This window comes from Toxotes jaculatrix, chromosome 6 (assembly GCF_017976425.1).
Source record: "Toxotes jaculatrix isolate fToxJac2 chromosome 6, fToxJac2.pri, whole genome shotgun sequence".
Classification (NCBI taxonomy): Eukaryota; Metazoa; Chordata; class Actinopteri; family Toxotidae; genus Toxotes; species Toxotes jaculatrix.
The window spans coordinates 22,549,473-22,568,364 of NC_054399.1; the positions used below are offsets into that span (position 1 = coordinate 22,549,473).

The 18,892-nt window shown below is 41.4% G+C and overlaps 1 protein-coding gene across 1 annotated transcript in view; it reads left to right on the forward strand.

The window, feature by feature from the left end:
* exoc2 (exocyst complex component 2) overlaps positions 1-17,916 on the forward strand; it is a 44,754-nt gene extending 26,838 nt beyond the window's left edge. The window contains exons 11-28 of the mRNA XM_041040076.1: positions 1,007-1,125; positions 5,474-5,587; positions 5,953-6,077; positions 6,913-6,981; positions 7,091-7,248; positions 7,361-7,482; positions 8,940-9,001; positions 9,400-9,480; positions 10,217-10,276; positions 11,033-11,094; positions 11,187-11,256; positions 12,413-12,529; positions 14,235-14,376; positions 15,818-15,873; positions 15,971-16,093; positions 16,338-16,399; positions 16,765-16,824; positions 16,942-17,916. Of these exons, the coding sequence (XP_040896010.1) occupies positions 1,007-1,125; positions 5,474-5,587; positions 5,953-6,077; positions 6,913-6,981; positions 7,091-7,248; positions 7,361-7,482; positions 8,940-9,001; positions 9,400-9,480; positions 10,217-10,276; positions 11,033-11,094; positions 11,187-11,256; positions 12,413-12,529; positions 14,235-14,376; positions 15,818-15,873; positions 15,971-16,093; positions 16,338-16,399; positions 16,765-16,824; positions 16,942-17,035 (1,696 nt within the window). The 3' untranslated portion in view covers positions 17,036-17,916. The remainder of the gene's footprint in view (positions 1-1,006; positions 1,126-5,473; positions 5,588-5,952; positions 6,078-6,912; positions 6,982-7,090; positions 7,249-7,360; positions 7,483-8,939; positions 9,002-9,399; positions 9,481-10,216; positions 10,277-11,032; positions 11,095-11,186; positions 11,257-12,412; positions 12,530-14,234; positions 14,377-15,817; positions 15,874-15,970; positions 16,094-16,337; positions 16,400-16,764; positions 16,825-16,941) is intronic.
* The last annotated feature ends 976 nt before the right edge of the window (positions 17,917-18,892 follow it).

Below are 18,892 nucleotides of genomic sequence, written 5' to 3' on the forward strand. Positions count from 1 at the left end.
GTTTACTCTTGCCATGGATGGTGGGAGCCGTGTGTGTGAGTGTGTGTGTACGTTTTGTACATGAGCCCTGCTCAGACTTTTGAAAGATGCCACCTAATGAGAAACAAACGAGTGGCTGGTTGATAGGATGACAGGGTATGGAGCCAGGGCACAGCCCAGAATGACTCATCTGAGATCCCACAGGTCACCGAGTGATGTCCAGGACACAAACTCCTGCGAGAAGGATTATGACGGGGGGCGGGGGGGTGGGGCGGATAAGAGTTCATAGTGTTCAAGGGCATCGGAAATTTCTCTAATTCTTACTTTAATTTCTTCTATTTCTTATTTCTGTTTTTGAGGACATACATGTTCTCTCATTTTTGTCTTTTTGCTACTTTGCCTAAAACTTTCACATCGAATTCATATATATATTATTCTCAAAGATGATGATTTCATCAGTTTCTTGACTTAAACTTTGTTCTTTCTTTCACTCGGTGTTTGCGTATGTTAAGCTTTTATATTTACGCATTTACTTAAAGCCACTGCAAATTTGTTTTAAGTGATTAGAACGTCTTTTAATTATTCTGATTAAAATCAGTCAACACTGTATTTTTAAATCCAATGTCAGTATGTCAGTTAAAGAGATCAGATATTGATAATATTTGTTTTAACATTTTATAAAAGCTTATAAGACACATGAAATGTTTTATAAGCATTTCTCAAGTGTAGCAGCAGACATTGCTCTCTGCCACTGATACACTGTGTTTTATGCTGCTTCCACTGGAGGGTGCCAAATTTGGACATTTTGAAATTAGACACATTTTAAATGAAGGGTCTTTATAAGTAGACGTTGTTCAATAAGAGGTCATGTGAAATGCTAAATGATAATATTGTGTAATTTATCTGTATTCCAGTTAGATTTGTCTCTTTTATCTTAATGGAAAGATGTAGAAAGAGAAGTGTGTCGCTCCTCCATCCTGTGACGGAGTTTGCTTTTTTTCACACCCGCGTGTTTGTGCACATGTAGGTACCTGTCGGACCTGCATGCTCCAGGTGACCCAGCGTGGCAGTGCATCTACGCTCAGCACAAGTGGATCCTGCAGCTGATGCAAAACTGCAGAGATGAGTTCATCAGTGGCCAGAGAGGTGACTGACACACAAGCACACACATGTCTTAGCTGGCTCGCTTTACACGTGTAGTAAAAAGCCCCTATTTAGCATTTCCAATGAGGGGGCTGTGGGATGTCATGTGAGTCTGAAGGTCGCTGAGGAAAGAGAGAGCCAGCTGCCTCTCAGTCATACCAGCTCTCTGCCTGCGTTCCTCCCTCCGTCACCACCCTCCCCTGCCTGCTCGGCTCGAGGCCCGCATGTTTATTTTTTCTTGAATATATGAATAAGATGAAAGTGAGGGAGCGCTGGCTTTGGATTTGGGTTTCAGGGCTTGACATGTTACTGCACACACAAACACACACACAGCTTCACAGATGGATTGGAACAATTAACCCCAATTAAGCTGTTCCTCTGTTAAATCAGCCAGCAGAAAAATGTGGATGTGAAACCGTCCGCTCAGGAAGAACAGCGATCCGCTAACCACGCTTAGACACATATATACACACACACACACACATACGCACTCCTACACCCATACTCACTCAAACTCACCCACACAAATACATTGTGAGTGGGCGGCTGCTTCACATAGTGCAGCTGGAACATAAACATGTCTAATGCTAAGGGTAACAGTGGTTTCCGGGGCTCAGGCTTGATGGATATGGGGGTTGGTTTGCTCCCTGCCTCTCCACAGTTAAATATCAGCTTGATTATCATGTCAGGGATGGCCCCTTTTCAGTCCACACATGCATTCCTCAGCAGAGCAACATGTGGCAGGGAGTGAATGTGAAATCGCATGCAAATCATATGCAGCCCAGCTATTCTGAAAATTGCTGGTTTGCAGAAATGCGCATTTACTGAGCACAACAAAGCTTCAAATATAAAAAACAACAAATACATTTGTCAGTGTATTTAAGATTTACCCACATAAGTGTTACAGTCAAGACTAATGAGCGTTTCCTGATCTATCACCAGTATAGTTGAGATCTGGTTAAGTTTAGGCAGCTAAAAGGACTTGGTTAAAATTAGAGAAAGATCTCCTTCAAATTGAAAAGGAAACCAAACTTAACTTGCAGACAGGACATGAGCTGAAGTCTCACTATCAATTTGCAAATTCACCCTAACAGGTTTGCTTAGACTTTTGTGTGGTGGTGTGAATAATATCTCGTTGCCTCCAGCTCTGCCATTAAGAGAGGACAGTAATTATTCTCACAACCACATGAGGTCTTTTGTAAGGAAGTATAAATGAAGGTTGTTTTAACGGTGCCCCGTGGAGTTTTCTCATAAATAAACTCTGTAAACTGTTTACATTCACCGTGTCTTGTCAAATCTCGTGTATCATAAGCAGCCTGTTTACTGTGGTTTCTTCTTCATAAATTTTGAAATACTTTCAAACCTGCATTGCTGACATCCGTGCAAGCAGGCCTCCTTGTGCTCGTAAATGGCACATAAATAATTCACTTAAATGGCTCTTCAAGACTTTTTTTTTTTCACTTTGAGTTTTTGTGATGCTCAGAGAAATGCATTCACCCTATATCAGCTGTTTCTATTGTCATAGTTGTGAGTGGGAAAGTCTTTTTAGGCCAGTGCTCATCCTCTTACCTGCGACTCTAATGGTGTCCACTACACCAAAAATGACTTTACAGCCCAGAATTTAATTGTTCCTGGGGGTTTGGCTTGGGGCCTGGTCAAACACACAATACAAACAAAACAGGGACCCATCACAACAGAACAATTTCTTGTCAAAAACTTTCCGCTGAGGACAGTCTTCATATACATGATGCCAAAAGCATACACACATACAGAGAGGTGCACACAGTCCGTCTGTTTTTCTGTCATTTATGCTCTTTTTGTTTGCTGCAGACAGCTGTCTCCTGTCCCCTCCGCTGTCACACTCCACCTCTTCCCCTCACACACACCTGGTAGCTATTTACCATCGCAGTCTTCACTGCTCACCTCTCGCCCAAGTACGAAACCCGTGCCTCCTGAAACATCCCTCCACCCTTGAACAGCCACGATCATAAAACCACAACCACCACGTTCCCCCAGCCCCACTCTTCCTCCCCTTCCCTCCCACCTCGTATAGCCAGGATCCCCCTTACTGGTACCTCACAGCCAGCTCCTCTGCTAGCGGCCCCCTCTTCCTCTTCGTGTCCTATGTACCAGCTCGGTGCATTCATATGCCATCTTTTATGTTATTGTCAGCATCACACATGGCAGGGATTATTCCTCTGTGATGGATCAGCCATGTCTGCAGTAACTGATGTCATTTTCTCAGTGAGGAATATGAGGCCAGAGGCCGTTCTGGTGGAGTTGTGATTCCATTAATTACCCTATAAATTGCCATAAATGTGAAATAGACCCGTCCATCTTTGTTAGAACAAAAGCCTGAAACCAGAGTTTCCTTGAGAGGAGGCGTAGCAGTGCAAGTTGCTTCCGTATGTCCAAACATACTCATCGTGCCTTGGTGCTGCAATCTGACTCTGCCCGATCCAATTATAAACTGCAGTACTCTTATTTCCTGAACAGCGCTTCTTCTGCCAATGTCAATACAATTAGCAGGAAATTTTGTTCATAGGAAAATAGGTTTGTCAGTGAAAAATTGGAGGGATTGTAGTGTTCCATCTTGACTGGGAAACATGCGGTTGTGATCGGTCAGTACCACTCCAGTAGAAACGTGTTAATTATTACACGTAAATTAGCATGCTAATCATAGCTGGTTGCATTTTTATTTTCCTCCTTTATGAACTACAGGAACTTATCAGTTTATTTCGATCATTTATTATATGTTTATCCTGGTAAAATTATACAAAAACCCAATCTGAAAATCATTTTTTAAACCATCCTCATTTTTAGCCTTACTGCTGTTACCTGACACATCCTCTGAGCAGTCAGTGCCTTTCAAGAACTTTGTTTGCTATAAAATATGGTGACCAGTGTTTTGCAGCAGAAGGCATATCAGCTTTTGGGTCTTTGAGGACATAAAATACAAGTCAAAATCTAGAAAATCTGGGTATTTTGTGGGTGAAATTTTACAAACAACAATCAGTCTTTTATATTCTGTAGACTGGGAATTATACTACAGTGTTCCTGTGTGTGTGTGGACTTAGTAAGCAAGCTTGTGTGGTCAGAGTCTCAGTGACCCCTTGGGGAACAGGAACTCATTCAGCCTGCAGAGAAGCGTCAGACCTGATGAGGAAGTAAGCAGAGGTGAGACACATTGTCTCAGTGTCTTCACCACTCATACACAAAGGTTTCCACATTTTAACCTGAAAACCTTTAGCCAGGAAACAACATAGTAACATAATGGATAGTTTGAACACGCAAAAACAGCACTGCATACATGCACACTCACACCTAAACTGTTACACACACATGGACGTCTGCATACTGAGGACTCCAGGGGTTCAGCCAACACCTGGATCAACAGCAGCTCTCATCCCTGTAAAAAGAGAGGAAAACATCACAGGCAAAGACCGCACAGCTCCATATGGGCTGTTTGTGTGTGAGTGTGTGTCTGTGCGTGTGTGTGTGCGTGTATCTGTGATGTGAAATAGCGTCTGTTTACAGATAATCTGACTCAATTGAGAATTTCCTTACATTTTCTAGACAGTGGATAGCTTTATTGTTTGCACGGCCATCTCAGCCGCATTTGCTCCTCTACTTGGGGATTTCTCAATACTTGCTTCCACACTGCATTTAGTCTGTGACTCACCAGTGCGTTTTTCTCTGTGTGTGTCAGATACATGTTTTGGAAATGTGGCCGTCCGTCTCCCTCCATTTAGACATAAAATGTAGGCGTACTGCAGCACAAGCTTTGTTTCATTTTCATTGTAGTAAGTTCGATCCCCTCTCAGCTATGTGGTGTTTCACTTTCATTCCTGTTTATTAACTTTCACCCCTTCTTCTGTTATCCTTAAGTAATCTCACAGATTCATTACAATAAAGTTATCTCACGAGCCGAGATAGGTGTGTGTGGTTGCAGAGGGACTTTCTCATTCATCGTTGCAGCACAGCTCCCTGTTGCCATCTAGGGGAGCTCTGGTGCTTGCCTAAGGAGCAGACGTGACTGAGCCCAGCAGGGCCGATGTAAACCCACTTCACCCCAGCACTGACAAAGCCCACAGCCCTCTTCCCTCACCCTGGAAACAACAGGACATTCTCTCAACTGTGGGCCAGAGCAGAGATGGATCAGAACACAAATAAAGAAAGGCCGAGAGGGCCGAGGGAGGATTGTTTGGTGTGAAAGCCTGCTGAGCTTATTGAGGAATGTGGAATTATGAAAATGGATTATTTGATACGGTATGTGTTTCCACCACCCCCCTGCCTCCAAGTTCACTTCTCATCTCTTCCCCCCCCTTTCTCCTTTCGTTATGTCTGTCAGTGGGTGTCGGAGCTCTGGACCTGGAGGGGGATACCCGTCCATTGGCCCTGGGCAGGCTCAGCCACACTGCGTCTTTGAAGAGAGGGGGCAGCCTGCGAACACCACGACCCAGCAGTGAGTACCACATCACAAAATTACCCACTCATGCGGTGCTGAGGAGGGGCTTCCCTGCCTGAGCTACACTCTGAGTGTACATATGTTTGTTTGTGAGTGTAGCACTTTTTGCCATGTACGTTGTTTAGGGGAATCACAGTGTAAGAGTATTGCAGTGAATCTCCTTACATCAGGCAGTACAGTAACAACACAAACAGACAACAAACAACTGGAACCTGCTGTGCCAGGAAGTGAAATGTTTTGTTCAGCGATTCTTTGAATTACACAATCACGTAGACATTTTTAAGGCAGTGCAGTTGCATAGCATAGATATTGTGCTGTGGGTTTTAGTGGGTTTGTATGACATGTATTTATCTTTGTTCCAGCCTGGCGCTTTGAAACCCCACAGCAGGTGCAGTTTGTGGAGAAGCTGTCCGATGTGGTGATCGGTCAGCTGCCGAACTTCTGGAAGCTTTGGATCTCTTACGTTAACGGAAGTCTTTTTAGTGAGGTAAATACCTGGGCAGCCTGTGCAGTCAGAAGAAAAACAATCCATACAACACACTTAAATGATCAGTTCACCAAAATCTAAAAAAATGACGCTTTCTGACTTTCCTGAAGAGAAATATAAAAAGGTTTGGTTCTTTTGCCCAGGTTTTTTTTGTGCTCTTCGGAGTGTTAAGAAGTGGCACAGCAACACGCCCTTCTAGAAATGTCCCTATTATTCTGGACAATCCACAGAACCCACTGCCAGCAGTTTTCACTGTACATGCTTTTACCAAAGAAACAGTTAGTGAAAGCAAATACATTTCGTAGTAATTTGGATTTACTCGCCCTTTAACTTTGAGGTTTTTTAAAAAAAAAATCCCATTGACTCATCAACTCTGATGGTAATACAATCTTTTTCAGTGTCACCCTACATTACAGAAGCACATTCATTACTTTTTTTGAGGATTTCCCTTTGGAGCCTAACAGGACATCACTGGATTTTTTGGATTTCTTTCTCAGTTTCTGGAAATTTAGCGTCACTGATGCGACAAAGGCACTAAAACTAAATGTCAAATCACGGTGTTTAGGACTCTGCGGTTTTGTATGGGATGTTCAAACAAAAAGTCAAAATTTTCAATTTTAGAAAGTTTATTTCTGTAGGTTTTAGATATGAATGTTGAAATGATGAAACACCACATGTTTGCTGTTTACTACACCATATGTTAAGTCCTTGATATGATTAAAAACAAAAACATTCAGGTATGATCCACATGCATTACCTTCATGTTGTGGAGCTTGAATCACTTGTCGCGTTTTCACTTGTTCAAACGCCAATGTTTCTCCTGTTTTGTCTGCAGACTGGAGAGAAATCTGGGCAGGTGGAAAAATCCAAGAAGAATGCCAGACAGAGACAGAATGACTTTAAAGTAAGTGGTAAAAATGTTATTTTGAGGTTCTAACTCACCACAGTTATTTTTTAAATAAATACTGCCTAACCCTGCTGTTTGTATGCACCGTATCCTCCGTGTTTTACAGAAAATGATTGAGGAGCTCACCAATCGGCTGGTGAAGCTTATTCGGGGGGCTCTCCTGCCCACCACCCTGCCACAGGGGGAGCTGAATCTTTACGGTGGCTGGGAGAACAAGACAGAGCTCACTGGAGCCTGGCTTACTCAAATCATACACATTGTCAGGTTGTGTCTCATTGTTTGTGTACAGTTCTGACATATTTGGAAGCAGGATTTTTGGGACTGTATGGCTGCAGGACAATTTCATGACCGACCTCTCCTTCCCTCTCCCACCCAGGGGTTGTCATGAGGCTCTGTCTGCCATGGAGATCCCAAATGATCTGTTGCAGGTTATCCAGGATCTGCTGCTGGAGCTGAGAGTTCACTGTCTCATGGTGACTCTGCTTCACACTACAGAAGGTGAGCCAGGACTCTGTGAGCAGGAGCAGGCAGTACCTGATGGAAGAGAACAGTTCACAGTTTTCAATTCAATTTAATGATCTTCATCGAAAAACAATTTAGTTTAAACAGAGATTTTAAGTCCCAAGTTTTGTTGTTGTGCAAAATGGGAACAAAATGCAGATAATCTAACAATTTTCTCCTAGAGTTCCTCAAGGTAAAAGATAAAAAAAATGCAAAACGTATACAACAGTATTTAGCAACAATATTTATCCTGGAAATTTTATTTTTACAGCACAATTTTTATCTTGCTTTTTTAAACTTTACTTCTTTCCACACGTTTTCTCTATTTTTGCACCTGTTTTTTGATGATCAAAATGAGTGCCCTGTGCCCCAGTTTCATACTAAAAACTGAAGTACATGTACAAAAAAAAAAAAGCTTGATTTTTGAGTGTGATGTTGCTGCTTTTACACTGGTTACACACTGCGGAGCTCTGCAGCCAGTGTACATCTGCACAAAGCTGTACAAGCTGCAGAGGATGTATTTGTGGATAGGGGTGAAACAGCACCAGGAATATCTTTCAAAACAATAGTATAGGTATCATAGCACTGTCATTCTGAAATCACAGTTTGATTGCCGTCCGTTGGTGCATGAGTTGTATCATTTCCTGTTAAAAAGTACAAGATTTATTATACTTTATTGTTAACTACAAAAACAGTATAATAATTAGTATCTAACACGTATTATGTACACTTAGTATGTAGTGTGAAAATGGGGCAAAGGTAATGATAGATTTGTTTAGATCGTTTTTTTTTTTTCTTCTTTTTAAAAACTGAAAATATCATGGTGGGACGACTGAACAAAGAGGGACTTTTATAGTTTTTTGTCCATCTCCATTATTCTTCCTTCTGCTGTGAATAATGATGATAAAGGGACGAATAAGATTTTTATTTTTCCTAAAGACGCTGGAGCCAGGCAGGTTCTCATCAGCACAGGGAGGTTTAGAAACATTCCATTGCTTTGTACAAGCTCATGGCAGTAACGCCATATATCAGTTAATGACAGCACTCTTCCAATGAATGTTTGGTGGTCAGTGTCCTCAATTGTCACCTTAACCTCATATAACTTCTAGGGTAGTAATGGAGAAAGTGTTATGAGACTAAAACCAGACAATGCTCGGTTTCATTTGTGGTTAGGCATGGTCATTTTGAGAAGTGTTACTGGTTTTCACTTAACTTTCCCCCACACTCTCATCAAATTGTGGTCTGGGCAGAAGGAGTTTAATTGTATAACATGTTGTGGTTTTCCCTCAGAAACTCTTTTATTTTGTTTATATTTTCACATGAAATTACCCTGTATGAAAGTGATCACAGTTCATTTACAGAAAGGCTTTTTTCTGTCTTTGAGTTCAATAGACTGCAAAGAGGTTTCAAGTAACAAGTTTTGATTCATATTTGTGCTTTTTCCTGACACTCAGATGTTAAGAGGCTCGCTGAGAAGGAGGACTGGGTTGTAGATAATGAAGGAATCACCAGCCTGGTAAGAATATTATTGCACAAAGCACCTCACGTCATGGAAATGGAAAATGACAGACAGACAGACAGCAAATTTTCACAAGAGATTTGCACTAAAATCAGTATCAGTATTGCACTTTGCATAATCATTTCTCACTTTTTAGCTGGCAGTTCAGGTGCGTAGGCCTTTTTCCTTTCAAGAAGAGGCTTTTACCAACATTTGTCCGTATACCATTGTGTTAGTTTTGCAGAGAATCCCCTCCTAAAATACAGCACGCAGTGTCATGTGTGTTTTTATGTCCCTTTTTTTAGAACCGTGTTTATATTTGCGACATGAAAATCGTAGGATATTTATTTGTGCAGCCCAACTTTTGTAATCCATGTTAATGCACTCTGTTTCTGACATTGGTCGTTTTTTTGCAGCCTTCACAGTTTGAACAGTGCATGGTCCAGATGCTGCAGTCGCTCAAAGAGCCCTTTGAAATCAAACCAGGAGAGATCAATGTAAGAGAATCACCTGCGGTCAAGTACAGTGCAAATGCAGTTAGCTGAGGTTACTGAGGAATTGGTATGCTAATCTTAACCACCATTTTGGTTTCCTCAATTAACCTTATTAGGGGCACACTGATTCTTTGTGGTGTCAGTGCCTTCACTACATCAAATGCTTTGTATTTTTGGCTTTATACATACACACACACATATATATATATGAAGAAAACAGAACTAATAAAGTCAAATTAAATCAAATCAGATAATCAAATCAAATTCTCTGCTTCCTAAACATTTACAGCTGTAGCTAAGAACATTTTCACAGCCCAGAGAGTGTTTGTTTCTGTAGTCATAAATCTTAGGCGCAGTAAGCCCATTTAGTTCCCACAGATTAACAGAGTTATTATGAATAATTGTCTCATCATTGAGAAAAGCCGCCTTGATTATGATTTTTAGCTGTATTCCTGCAGCTCTACAGTTAACATAAAAGCTATTCAGTAAAGCTATCGTGCAAGATTATATTCTCCTCCTTTGTGGGATTAATTTGATGCCCATTATTAACACATTTCAGTTAAATTAATAAACTTTATTCTTCCTCAGTTGGAACTAGGGATAGTCGGACACTGATACACAACATATCATAGCCATACAGAGCACAGCCTCTTATTTTAAATAACTTAAATGCATAAAATATTTGGACACAGCAGGTCTTTTTATTCCTAATGTACAGTGTTGTATCTTCTATCTTCAGGTGTTGCAGTTAGACCAGGTCCAGGATCAGGCCGCAGAGCTCAGTGTGAGCATCATGAAGGTGAGATTAACAACACATAAGAAAACAAAAAAGCAGAATCTCATTCATTTGATTTTTAAATCTGAAGTCCTGAAGTCTAGACCCCTACAAACACATCAAACATACAGTTGACCCACAGTTTTAACTTCTAATCCACTCTTTAAAGGCGTCTTTGTTGTCCTGTTTTGGGCTGTCCCATAATTCTCTCTTTGTCTCTCTCTCTCGTCACATTCCTTGATCAAGGTCCTAGATCTTACTGTTCACCAATGACAAATTTAGAGCTTTGAAGACCAAAGACTCCCTGGGTCAAAATTCTGACACTGTCAGACCAAAGTCCCACAGTGGGATTGCCTCTATGGCCCACATTTACAAACCAGCCACTCAAAATACGACATGAAATGATGCACTGGTGAGCTAGCGTAATGCCGCTGCTAAAAACAGTTTTCAGCCATTCTTATTTCTGTGTTTTCTCAGGCTGCGACTGACTTTGTAATGTATCTCTGCTTGCATCTGTTTAGTAGTATAACCTTCAGTCTGACGCAGATTCCCACCAAGATTATATATGCCTCACCTCACATACTGCGGCGTGAAGTGAGCTTACAAGGCCGTCACCTTGCACCACTATAGCACCTTTCAGTATATCCGCTGTCCCCTACAGCACAGACTCACCTTATGTCAAGATCTTAATCAGTTGTGAACTGAGCTAGGTGATCATGTAGAGTAAGATATGAGCGTAGCACAACATGCCTGAAAACCATGTCCATGTTTTCAACCCAGGTTTTCATCAACTGCTTGGAGCAGCTGAGCACTAAGACAGATGGAGACGTTGATACATCTCAGTAAGCTCCTGAGTGACTTTTCATGCACTTTTGTCTTTGATTTAAGTGTGTTTGATTTCAACTGCATGATAAAATCTCTCCTGTGTTTACAGCAACATTGCAGTGGACTTGTCCTCTCCAGATCGGTTTACCGGCATTCATGATGGCTTCAGTCCGACATCTGTAAGCGTGACGTTTTCTTTTTAAATTATTTCCTTTAATGTGTTTAAGGTTAATACACCTGAAATCTCACATCTGGTGACTGCACCAGAGCGTGGGCTCTCTCCTTTACACATCTAGACAAACATGTCTCACTCATAAAATGTTATCAGGCTGTTTCTTGGTTGTGGACAAGAAGCTGATATGTCATCATTTCCTGTAACTTGTTTGAGATGTTAGTGAAGGGGGTTAAGTGAAGGGGAGGAGGAGGATGAGGAGGAGGAAGAGCAGGGCGTAGAGTGCTTCTGGTAAAGGGAAATGGAGCAAGGTGCAGATGGGGTTTCCCCAACCCCAGATCTATGAAGCAGGAGAGGCAGCCAGACACAACTGGGTTCAGCTGACCAGAGTTAAGACTGCTGTCATTCGTGATATAATCTTGTTTTTGCCAGTTGGCAATCTATAAACCACACCATACAAACTAGGACAGGATCTGGCTGTCATTACTAGACAGATATCAGTTTACATCAGCCCAAGCCTCTTACCTCGTCTGTAGGTCTGCAGCCTTTGATGTATGTGTGAAAAACAAATTGCTGACACCGATGGCATCATTTGTAAAGGACAAGGATGTTCTCCTACAATGTTTTAGGAGAGTGGGGAAAGTGGGGACATTTTAGAAAAGCTAGGACATGTTGTCAACATGAGGACATTTAGCAAGGGCATATTTGAAAAAGGTAGAACATGTTAAAAGATTCAAACAATTTATTTGCAAAATTGACCTTTTGTAAAGTGGGGCATTTTTGCAAAGGATACTTTTTGGAAAGTGGGAATATTTTTTGCAAAGTGCCAAGATTTTTCTAACTGAGAAGATTTGAGGAGGTGAGGACATTTTAGAAATGTGAGGACAATTTTGCTAAGTGGGGACATTTTAGGAAAGGGTGGACATTTTAGAAATGTGGACATTTTAGAAAAGCTTAGAAGTGTTTAGAAGTGAAGGTCTCTCTTTGAAGAGTGATGACATTTTTGGAAAATAACATTTTGTCCAGTCCTCACTCGTTGACTTGCTTGTAGGGTCACAGAGTTAGGTTTATGTTACGATTGGGGTTAAGGGTGGAGTTAGACGTAAGGTGTGATGCTTAGGGCCAGGGAATGCATAAAAATATAAACATATTTGTGTGTGTAGGAGCAGCGTCTGCTCATCATCCTCAGTAACTGCCAATACCTGGAGAGACACACCTTCCTGAACCTGGCCGATCACTTCGAGAAACATGGCTTCACAGGGACAGAGAAGATCACACGGGTCAGTATAACACAGCGGTTTTTACCATTTCATATCTACAGCATGAACTTCAGTTAAAGGAAATAATACTCAGCTCTTGCTCATACTACTGATGAGAAACACACTGTGTTGTCATTAACAACAAAGCTGATGAGAGATTCTCAGCGTCCCTCACTCTCTTCTGAGCAGAGATATGACTCTTTTCTTTTAAAAAAAAATTAAAGGTCATTATCTTGGAAGCTCATTTCTGCATTTCAACTGCTTTCTCCTCTTCACACATGCACACAGACACACTCACACAACTGCACACAATGACTAATGGCTGAATCACAAAGTAAAGACGTGTTCGGTTGGTTTTCCAGTAAAAACAGGTGAAGATCATTTTCTTTGAAAGAGTGATTTAGACTGCTCCTCTTGTGCAGTTAATATTTAGAAAGCAAGATATAGGTGATAGTTTTGTCTAAATTTTAATCTTCCAATATTACTACAGCTATGAATGTGAAAAATGAGAATTCCCCCATCATACACCTACGGTGCAGCTGCCCCACAATATGGTGCAGCTCTCCTATTACACGTTAGCTCTGCAAATTTAACTGTAAAGTGATAATCTCCTGAAATGAGCTCAAAAGGCAGAACTGAAGAAGTTAAATGTAAGAATTTAGATATCAGGTTAATGGTTAAAACATCTCTCATGGAATAAGAACATAAAGAACTGGGGAATAAATGAATATTTTAATTTATTTATGTTGAGAGGGATCATATTGTGATGCAGAAACAATCATTTGTTGTTTTACATCAAGTTATTATTCTAAGCAAACAGCGAGTTAAAAGTAGAATACACTTTATTAGTTTCAGCATCAACTTTTCTTGTAATTTTCCAAACAAATTAATGTATCATATTGTGATTAATGCAGAAAAGACTCGACAGTGAGCAGCAAATGATCCAACTATTCTCATAACTAACAGTTTGAGTTGTTTATCAAGGAAGAACACAAAAACATTCTGTGTCTCCATCATTTCTATTCGTTTTTTTTTTTTTTTTTTAAATCCCTGTTTATAGAATATCTTTGGGTTTTGGCGAACAAGCAATTTGAAAACATCATCCTAGCAAATTGTGAGATTTCACATTATTTTCTAACATTTTGTAAACTGGAACATTAATCAAAGCAAGGTTAAGTCATGCTAGCAGCCCTGTGAGGCTGGATTCGGGAATAGCGGTGCGCTGAGCTAAATGCTATTGTTAGCATGCTCACTCACTCACACTGACAGTTTCTACATGCTGATTTTAAGCAGGTATAATGTTTAGATGTACAGAGTACATCTGAGGTTGATGGGAATGGCATTAGTTTTACAAATATTAATAATAAACCTAAGTTTTTTAGAAATTAAAATTTTGCCCTGATGATCATTTTTGAAGTCAAGGGATCATTAAAGCCTGTAGGCTTAATCCATGAACGACCATGACCATGAATGTCTGTACAGAATTTTATCAGTCCTTCCAATAACTGATGAGATATTTTAGTCTGGACTAAAGTGGTGAATTGAGTGTTAGAGTCAAGCTTCCAACGTCGTTAAAAGTAATATACATATAATTTGAAGCCAAGACGATAATTGTTTATATAATTGCTGCCTTTCTATACCATTCATACCGTCCATCTGAGTGAGGTGAGAAGGTATTATATGCCTACTGTGTATCTATCTATTGTTTTGTACCAACACGTGCCAGGTGAGCGTGGACGCTGTACGGGAACTGGACAGAAAACTGTTTGAAGCCTACATTGAGAGACGAGCCGATCCGATCGCAGGCTCTCTGGAGCCCGGCATCTACGCTGGATACTTTGACTGGAGAGACTGCCAAACACCCTCAGGTACTACACGGCACAGCCTCGCCGGCGACACGCTCCGTTAAACGTTTGCAGGTGAAAAGGTCTGTACAACTCTCCTCGTGTTTCACACCGACCTGGGATGTCAGGCTGAGACAACAGAGAGAAATCACCCTCAGCAACCACTAACTGACCCTGGTAATATCATAAATTAGACCTTAGCAGTCCTGTGGTGTGAAAACTCAGCATCTCTGGTCTGATCTGGGTTGTTGTGTGTTCACATTTGTCATGTGTAAAGTACAGCTCTTTGAAGGCTTACTGTAAACACCGCTTAGATCATTGTATTGCCCTCCCCAAAAGTCTCGTGGCCTTTGCGTGTAGCTGTGGGTGGGCAGCAAAGTAGTTTGACTTATTGTTCACCAGATGCAGTCCAAACCCAGGTGAAACTTAAATGTGTATATGTGGTTTACCTTAGCACAGGATGTGAAGCAGCATGTCGGGGTGTGTGTGAGAGCTCAGTGAATTCTCAGACGGGCAGCAGCTTAAAGTTTTAAAAGGCACCACTGATCGAAAGTTAGGCCTTGCTCTGGTTTGTTCCTGCCACTGTGAGTTTGTGTGTTTGGGCTGTATGTGAAAGAGGAACATTTTGGACACTAAACCACAGTTCTAGGATATGATACTTTCGCTTGTTGCACTTTTTGTGTGAGACTCATGTTAGCGTGTGGGCGCTGCAAAGCATTAGAAATCCAGTTTCAGTCTGTTGTTGTCTCTGGTTGTTTCACTGCTAGAGTTTACTAAGTGTTAGATTTTAAATTTCCAGGCAGAATATTATCTGTTCTCTCTGCTGCCTCTCGTCCTCCTCGCAGCACAGAATTATGTTGTATTGTTTACAATGGAAAAAAATCTTACATAGCGGCACTTCCACCGAAAATCCATTTGCATTATTTTCTGTTGTTTGCGTTGAGGCCTGTCATTACTCCTACAGTCAAATATCTGATGATAATTAAGCAAAGTGAATAAAGATGTCACCTTCCGTGGTCTTGTTTGAGCACAGTGGCGGTGGTCCAGATGAATTGCTCATCATTAAGACCATGAAAATTTCACTGAACAGCTGTGCCTGTTCAGACCTACAGTTAAAAACCTTTGCCGTATTTACCTTCAGTGTGCAGTTACTCATGTTCTCCATGGATCACTACAATCACTCCTAATCTTGAGTATTCAAAGATGGCTCCTGCTGGTCGCATGCTTCTATTTTATCCAATGACTTAAACATATGGCGACAGAAGCCTCTCTTATGCACACGGCTGGATCATCATGTGAAATGTTTATATATATATATCATGTAACTACACTGTGAGCCCTTAATACACAACTAAAAATCTCAGGGCGGCAGTTTATGACACTTCCCTCGTCGTTTCTCTTCAAAGCTCACATTTCACTTCACCACACTGGATTTTGGTTAATGTTGCGGGTTTTTCTCTCTCAGGTGTAAGGAATTACCTGAAGGAGGCTTTGGTCAGCATCATCACAGTACACGCAGAGGTACGCGCAACCTGCACACCTCCTCCACCAACTCTTGTTTACACTGTGTCTCTGCCTTTTCACCTCATCCTTTCATCACCAACTGTTTCTGTCTCAGGTCTTCACCGTCTCTAAGGATCTGGTGCCTCGCGTTATATCTAAAATTGTTGAGTCAGTCGCGGACGAGATGTGCCGTCTTATGCAATGCGTGTCCTCCTTCAGCAAAAATGGGGCACTGCAGGTACACACTGATGTGAACACATGCACACACACACATTTCACAACTCATAATACGACCCTGACTCATAAATTGACCCCACACACTTGTTGGGGATTTACCTGCCGTTTCTGATAATCCCATATTTCAGTTCAAGCTACCAACTGCTGACAGTTGATGGGGTTCGCTTGATTTCACCGGTTCTGTCGCTCCTTTTTTTTTTTTTTTTTATAAACCACCCCACCCACTCCCCACCCCCACCCCACAGGCTCGCCTTGAACTCTGTGGTCTGAGAGACGCCATAGCCGCATACCTAAATGCCGAAAGCAAGTAAGTACAACACATTCACACAGTGGCACAGACGGGAACTCACATTTGTGCCCAGTGATTTATGGTAGTGAATGTCACAGACATAAATCTTAGCAGTCGCACATCCCTCACTACAATCCCTATTTATGTTACTTGGTGGGTTATGGAAAGGAAGTGAAAGTAATCTGGTTCTGCTGTGTGCATGCACAGCGGTGTGTATGTGTGTGTGTGTTCGTGTGTTCGTGTGCATACATGTTTGTGTTCATGTGGGTAGGTCAGTGTACATGCCTGGATACACACATTCTGTACCGTGTTTCTGGTTTTTATTGTCAGTGCATGTGTCTTTTCTAAACACAAAGTTGTAACTGAGCATCTTTTCTATACAGTGCCAGCTTCAAACTGGCTTTGGACGCCCTGCCTCAGCTACACAGCGGAGCTGATAAGAAGTAAGCCTCATACTGGCCCATGTTACTAATAAAAGTGAATGTGACCTTTTGGTTTTTGCTTCATGATTTAAAGATTAATTTCACATGATTCACGCATGTGTTTGTCTCTTCCTCCAGGTTACTGGAAGAGCTGCTGAACAAGTTTAAGAGCAGCATGCAGCTGCAGCTCACCTGCTTCCAGCCCTCTTCCATCCAGCCTGTGAAGAGATGAACTCAGTCCACTCTGTCTGCCACTGCACTGGCTTTGTTTCTTATCTATGTGGAATGATCTAATGAGCTTTAACCGAACATTCTCTGTTATCACTCTGTTTACTCATCTCTTTTTCAGTGTCACTTTCAATTTCTGCTTCACTAGATTGGACATAAATGTCTGTTCATCTAATCTTGAAGACACTAAATGAGTTAATTTCATTGTTACTGTGCAGGACAGTCCCATTTACTTTGGTTATGCTAATGACATACGGCCACTCATGTACCTAACTGGCACTGTGCAAGTGGCTAACATTCTCGTTTCTAGAAAGTTCTGGGTCAGCAGTGGGATGTAGGTTGTAACCAAGCCTCCACTGTCTGTGCTCAGATTGAAATATCAGTCCCCATCACTTTGAGAATGTGCTGAGGATTAAAAGTTGCTGTTGCTGCTTTGCACTGTGCCATTTCAGTTGCCCAATAAAGTGATGCAACTTCCTGTTAGAAGAGAGTTGTTTTAATTTTATTTGTATCTGAGAATCAGGACTCAAGGTCCACTTACTTAATTGTTTCTAAGCTTTGAACTTCACTCAGTAGCACTTCAGCTAAAACTGCAAAACAGTTTTTCTTCTGGTCTGCAGTTTGCCGTGCCTCTGCAGAGGCCACAGGATCCACAGAATCTCTGTCCAGATCTACATTCACATTCAACTAACAGAGAATCAGGCTGATTGGTCTGATGTCAGAGAAAACCAAACATTCAGAAATGTCTGATGATGGCAGGTTTTTAGGTTAAGCACTTTAATCATAAAAATCTGCCACAGTCAGTCACAACAAAAAGTTAGCACTTCATCCTTGGCCCACAGCCATACCTTTCACCAGGTTTCACGGAAAGCTAATAGATTTTTCAGTAAACCGGTGAACTAACCAATGAACAACAAGGTTCTCCTCGGGTCAGGTGATCATGATGTGATCTCTCCTGTCTCTCCCTGCTGTGACACAGTTATATTGGTTTTATTCCAGAACAGCCTGCTTTGATTTTGCTTTTTGTTTTTTTTTGGATAGTGATTATCAGTGTACCATCTTCTGTGGTGAATTGCTTTGCCTCAAATTCAACAAATCAAACCTTGAATTAGCATCTCTGTCGAACAGGTGCTAATTCAACTCTCTTGTTCTTTAATGGTGCCATTTGTGGTATTCCTACACTTTGTATTCTTTCTTTTGTTATGTACAGTGCTGTGCAAAAGTTTTTGCCCCCTGACCATTTTCTGACATTTCTTGAACGTTTGTCAGACTCATCCAATTCAGATCAGGCAAACCTGAATATTATACAAAGATAAAACACAAGTAAACACAAAATGCAGTTTTCAGTGCCAATGTCATTTATTAAGGGAAAAAACAATATCTGAACCTACATAGGGCCATGTGAATAAGTAATTGCCCCCCTAAACCTAATAGCTGGTTGAACCGCCTTTTGCTATAACTGCAGTCAAGCGTTTGCGACAAGAGGTGATGAGTCTTTCACATCGCTGTGATGGGATTTTGGCCCACTCTTCTGTGCAAAATTGTTTAAGATCAACCAAATTGGATGGTTTTCGGGCATGAACAGCCTTTTTAAGGTCATGCCATAGCATTTCAATAGGGTTCAGGTCGGGACTTTGACTAGGCCACTCCAAAACCCTCATTTTGTTCTTTTTTAGCCATTCAGAAGTGGACTTGCTGGTGTGCTTTGGATCGTTGTCTTGCTGCAGAACCCAGGTGCGCTTTAGCTTGAGGTCTCGAACTAACGGCCGAACATTCTTTGCCAGGATTTCTTGGTAGTGAGCAGTATTCATGGTTCCATCAATAATAGCAAGTCGACCAGGTCCTGAAGCAGCAAAGCAAG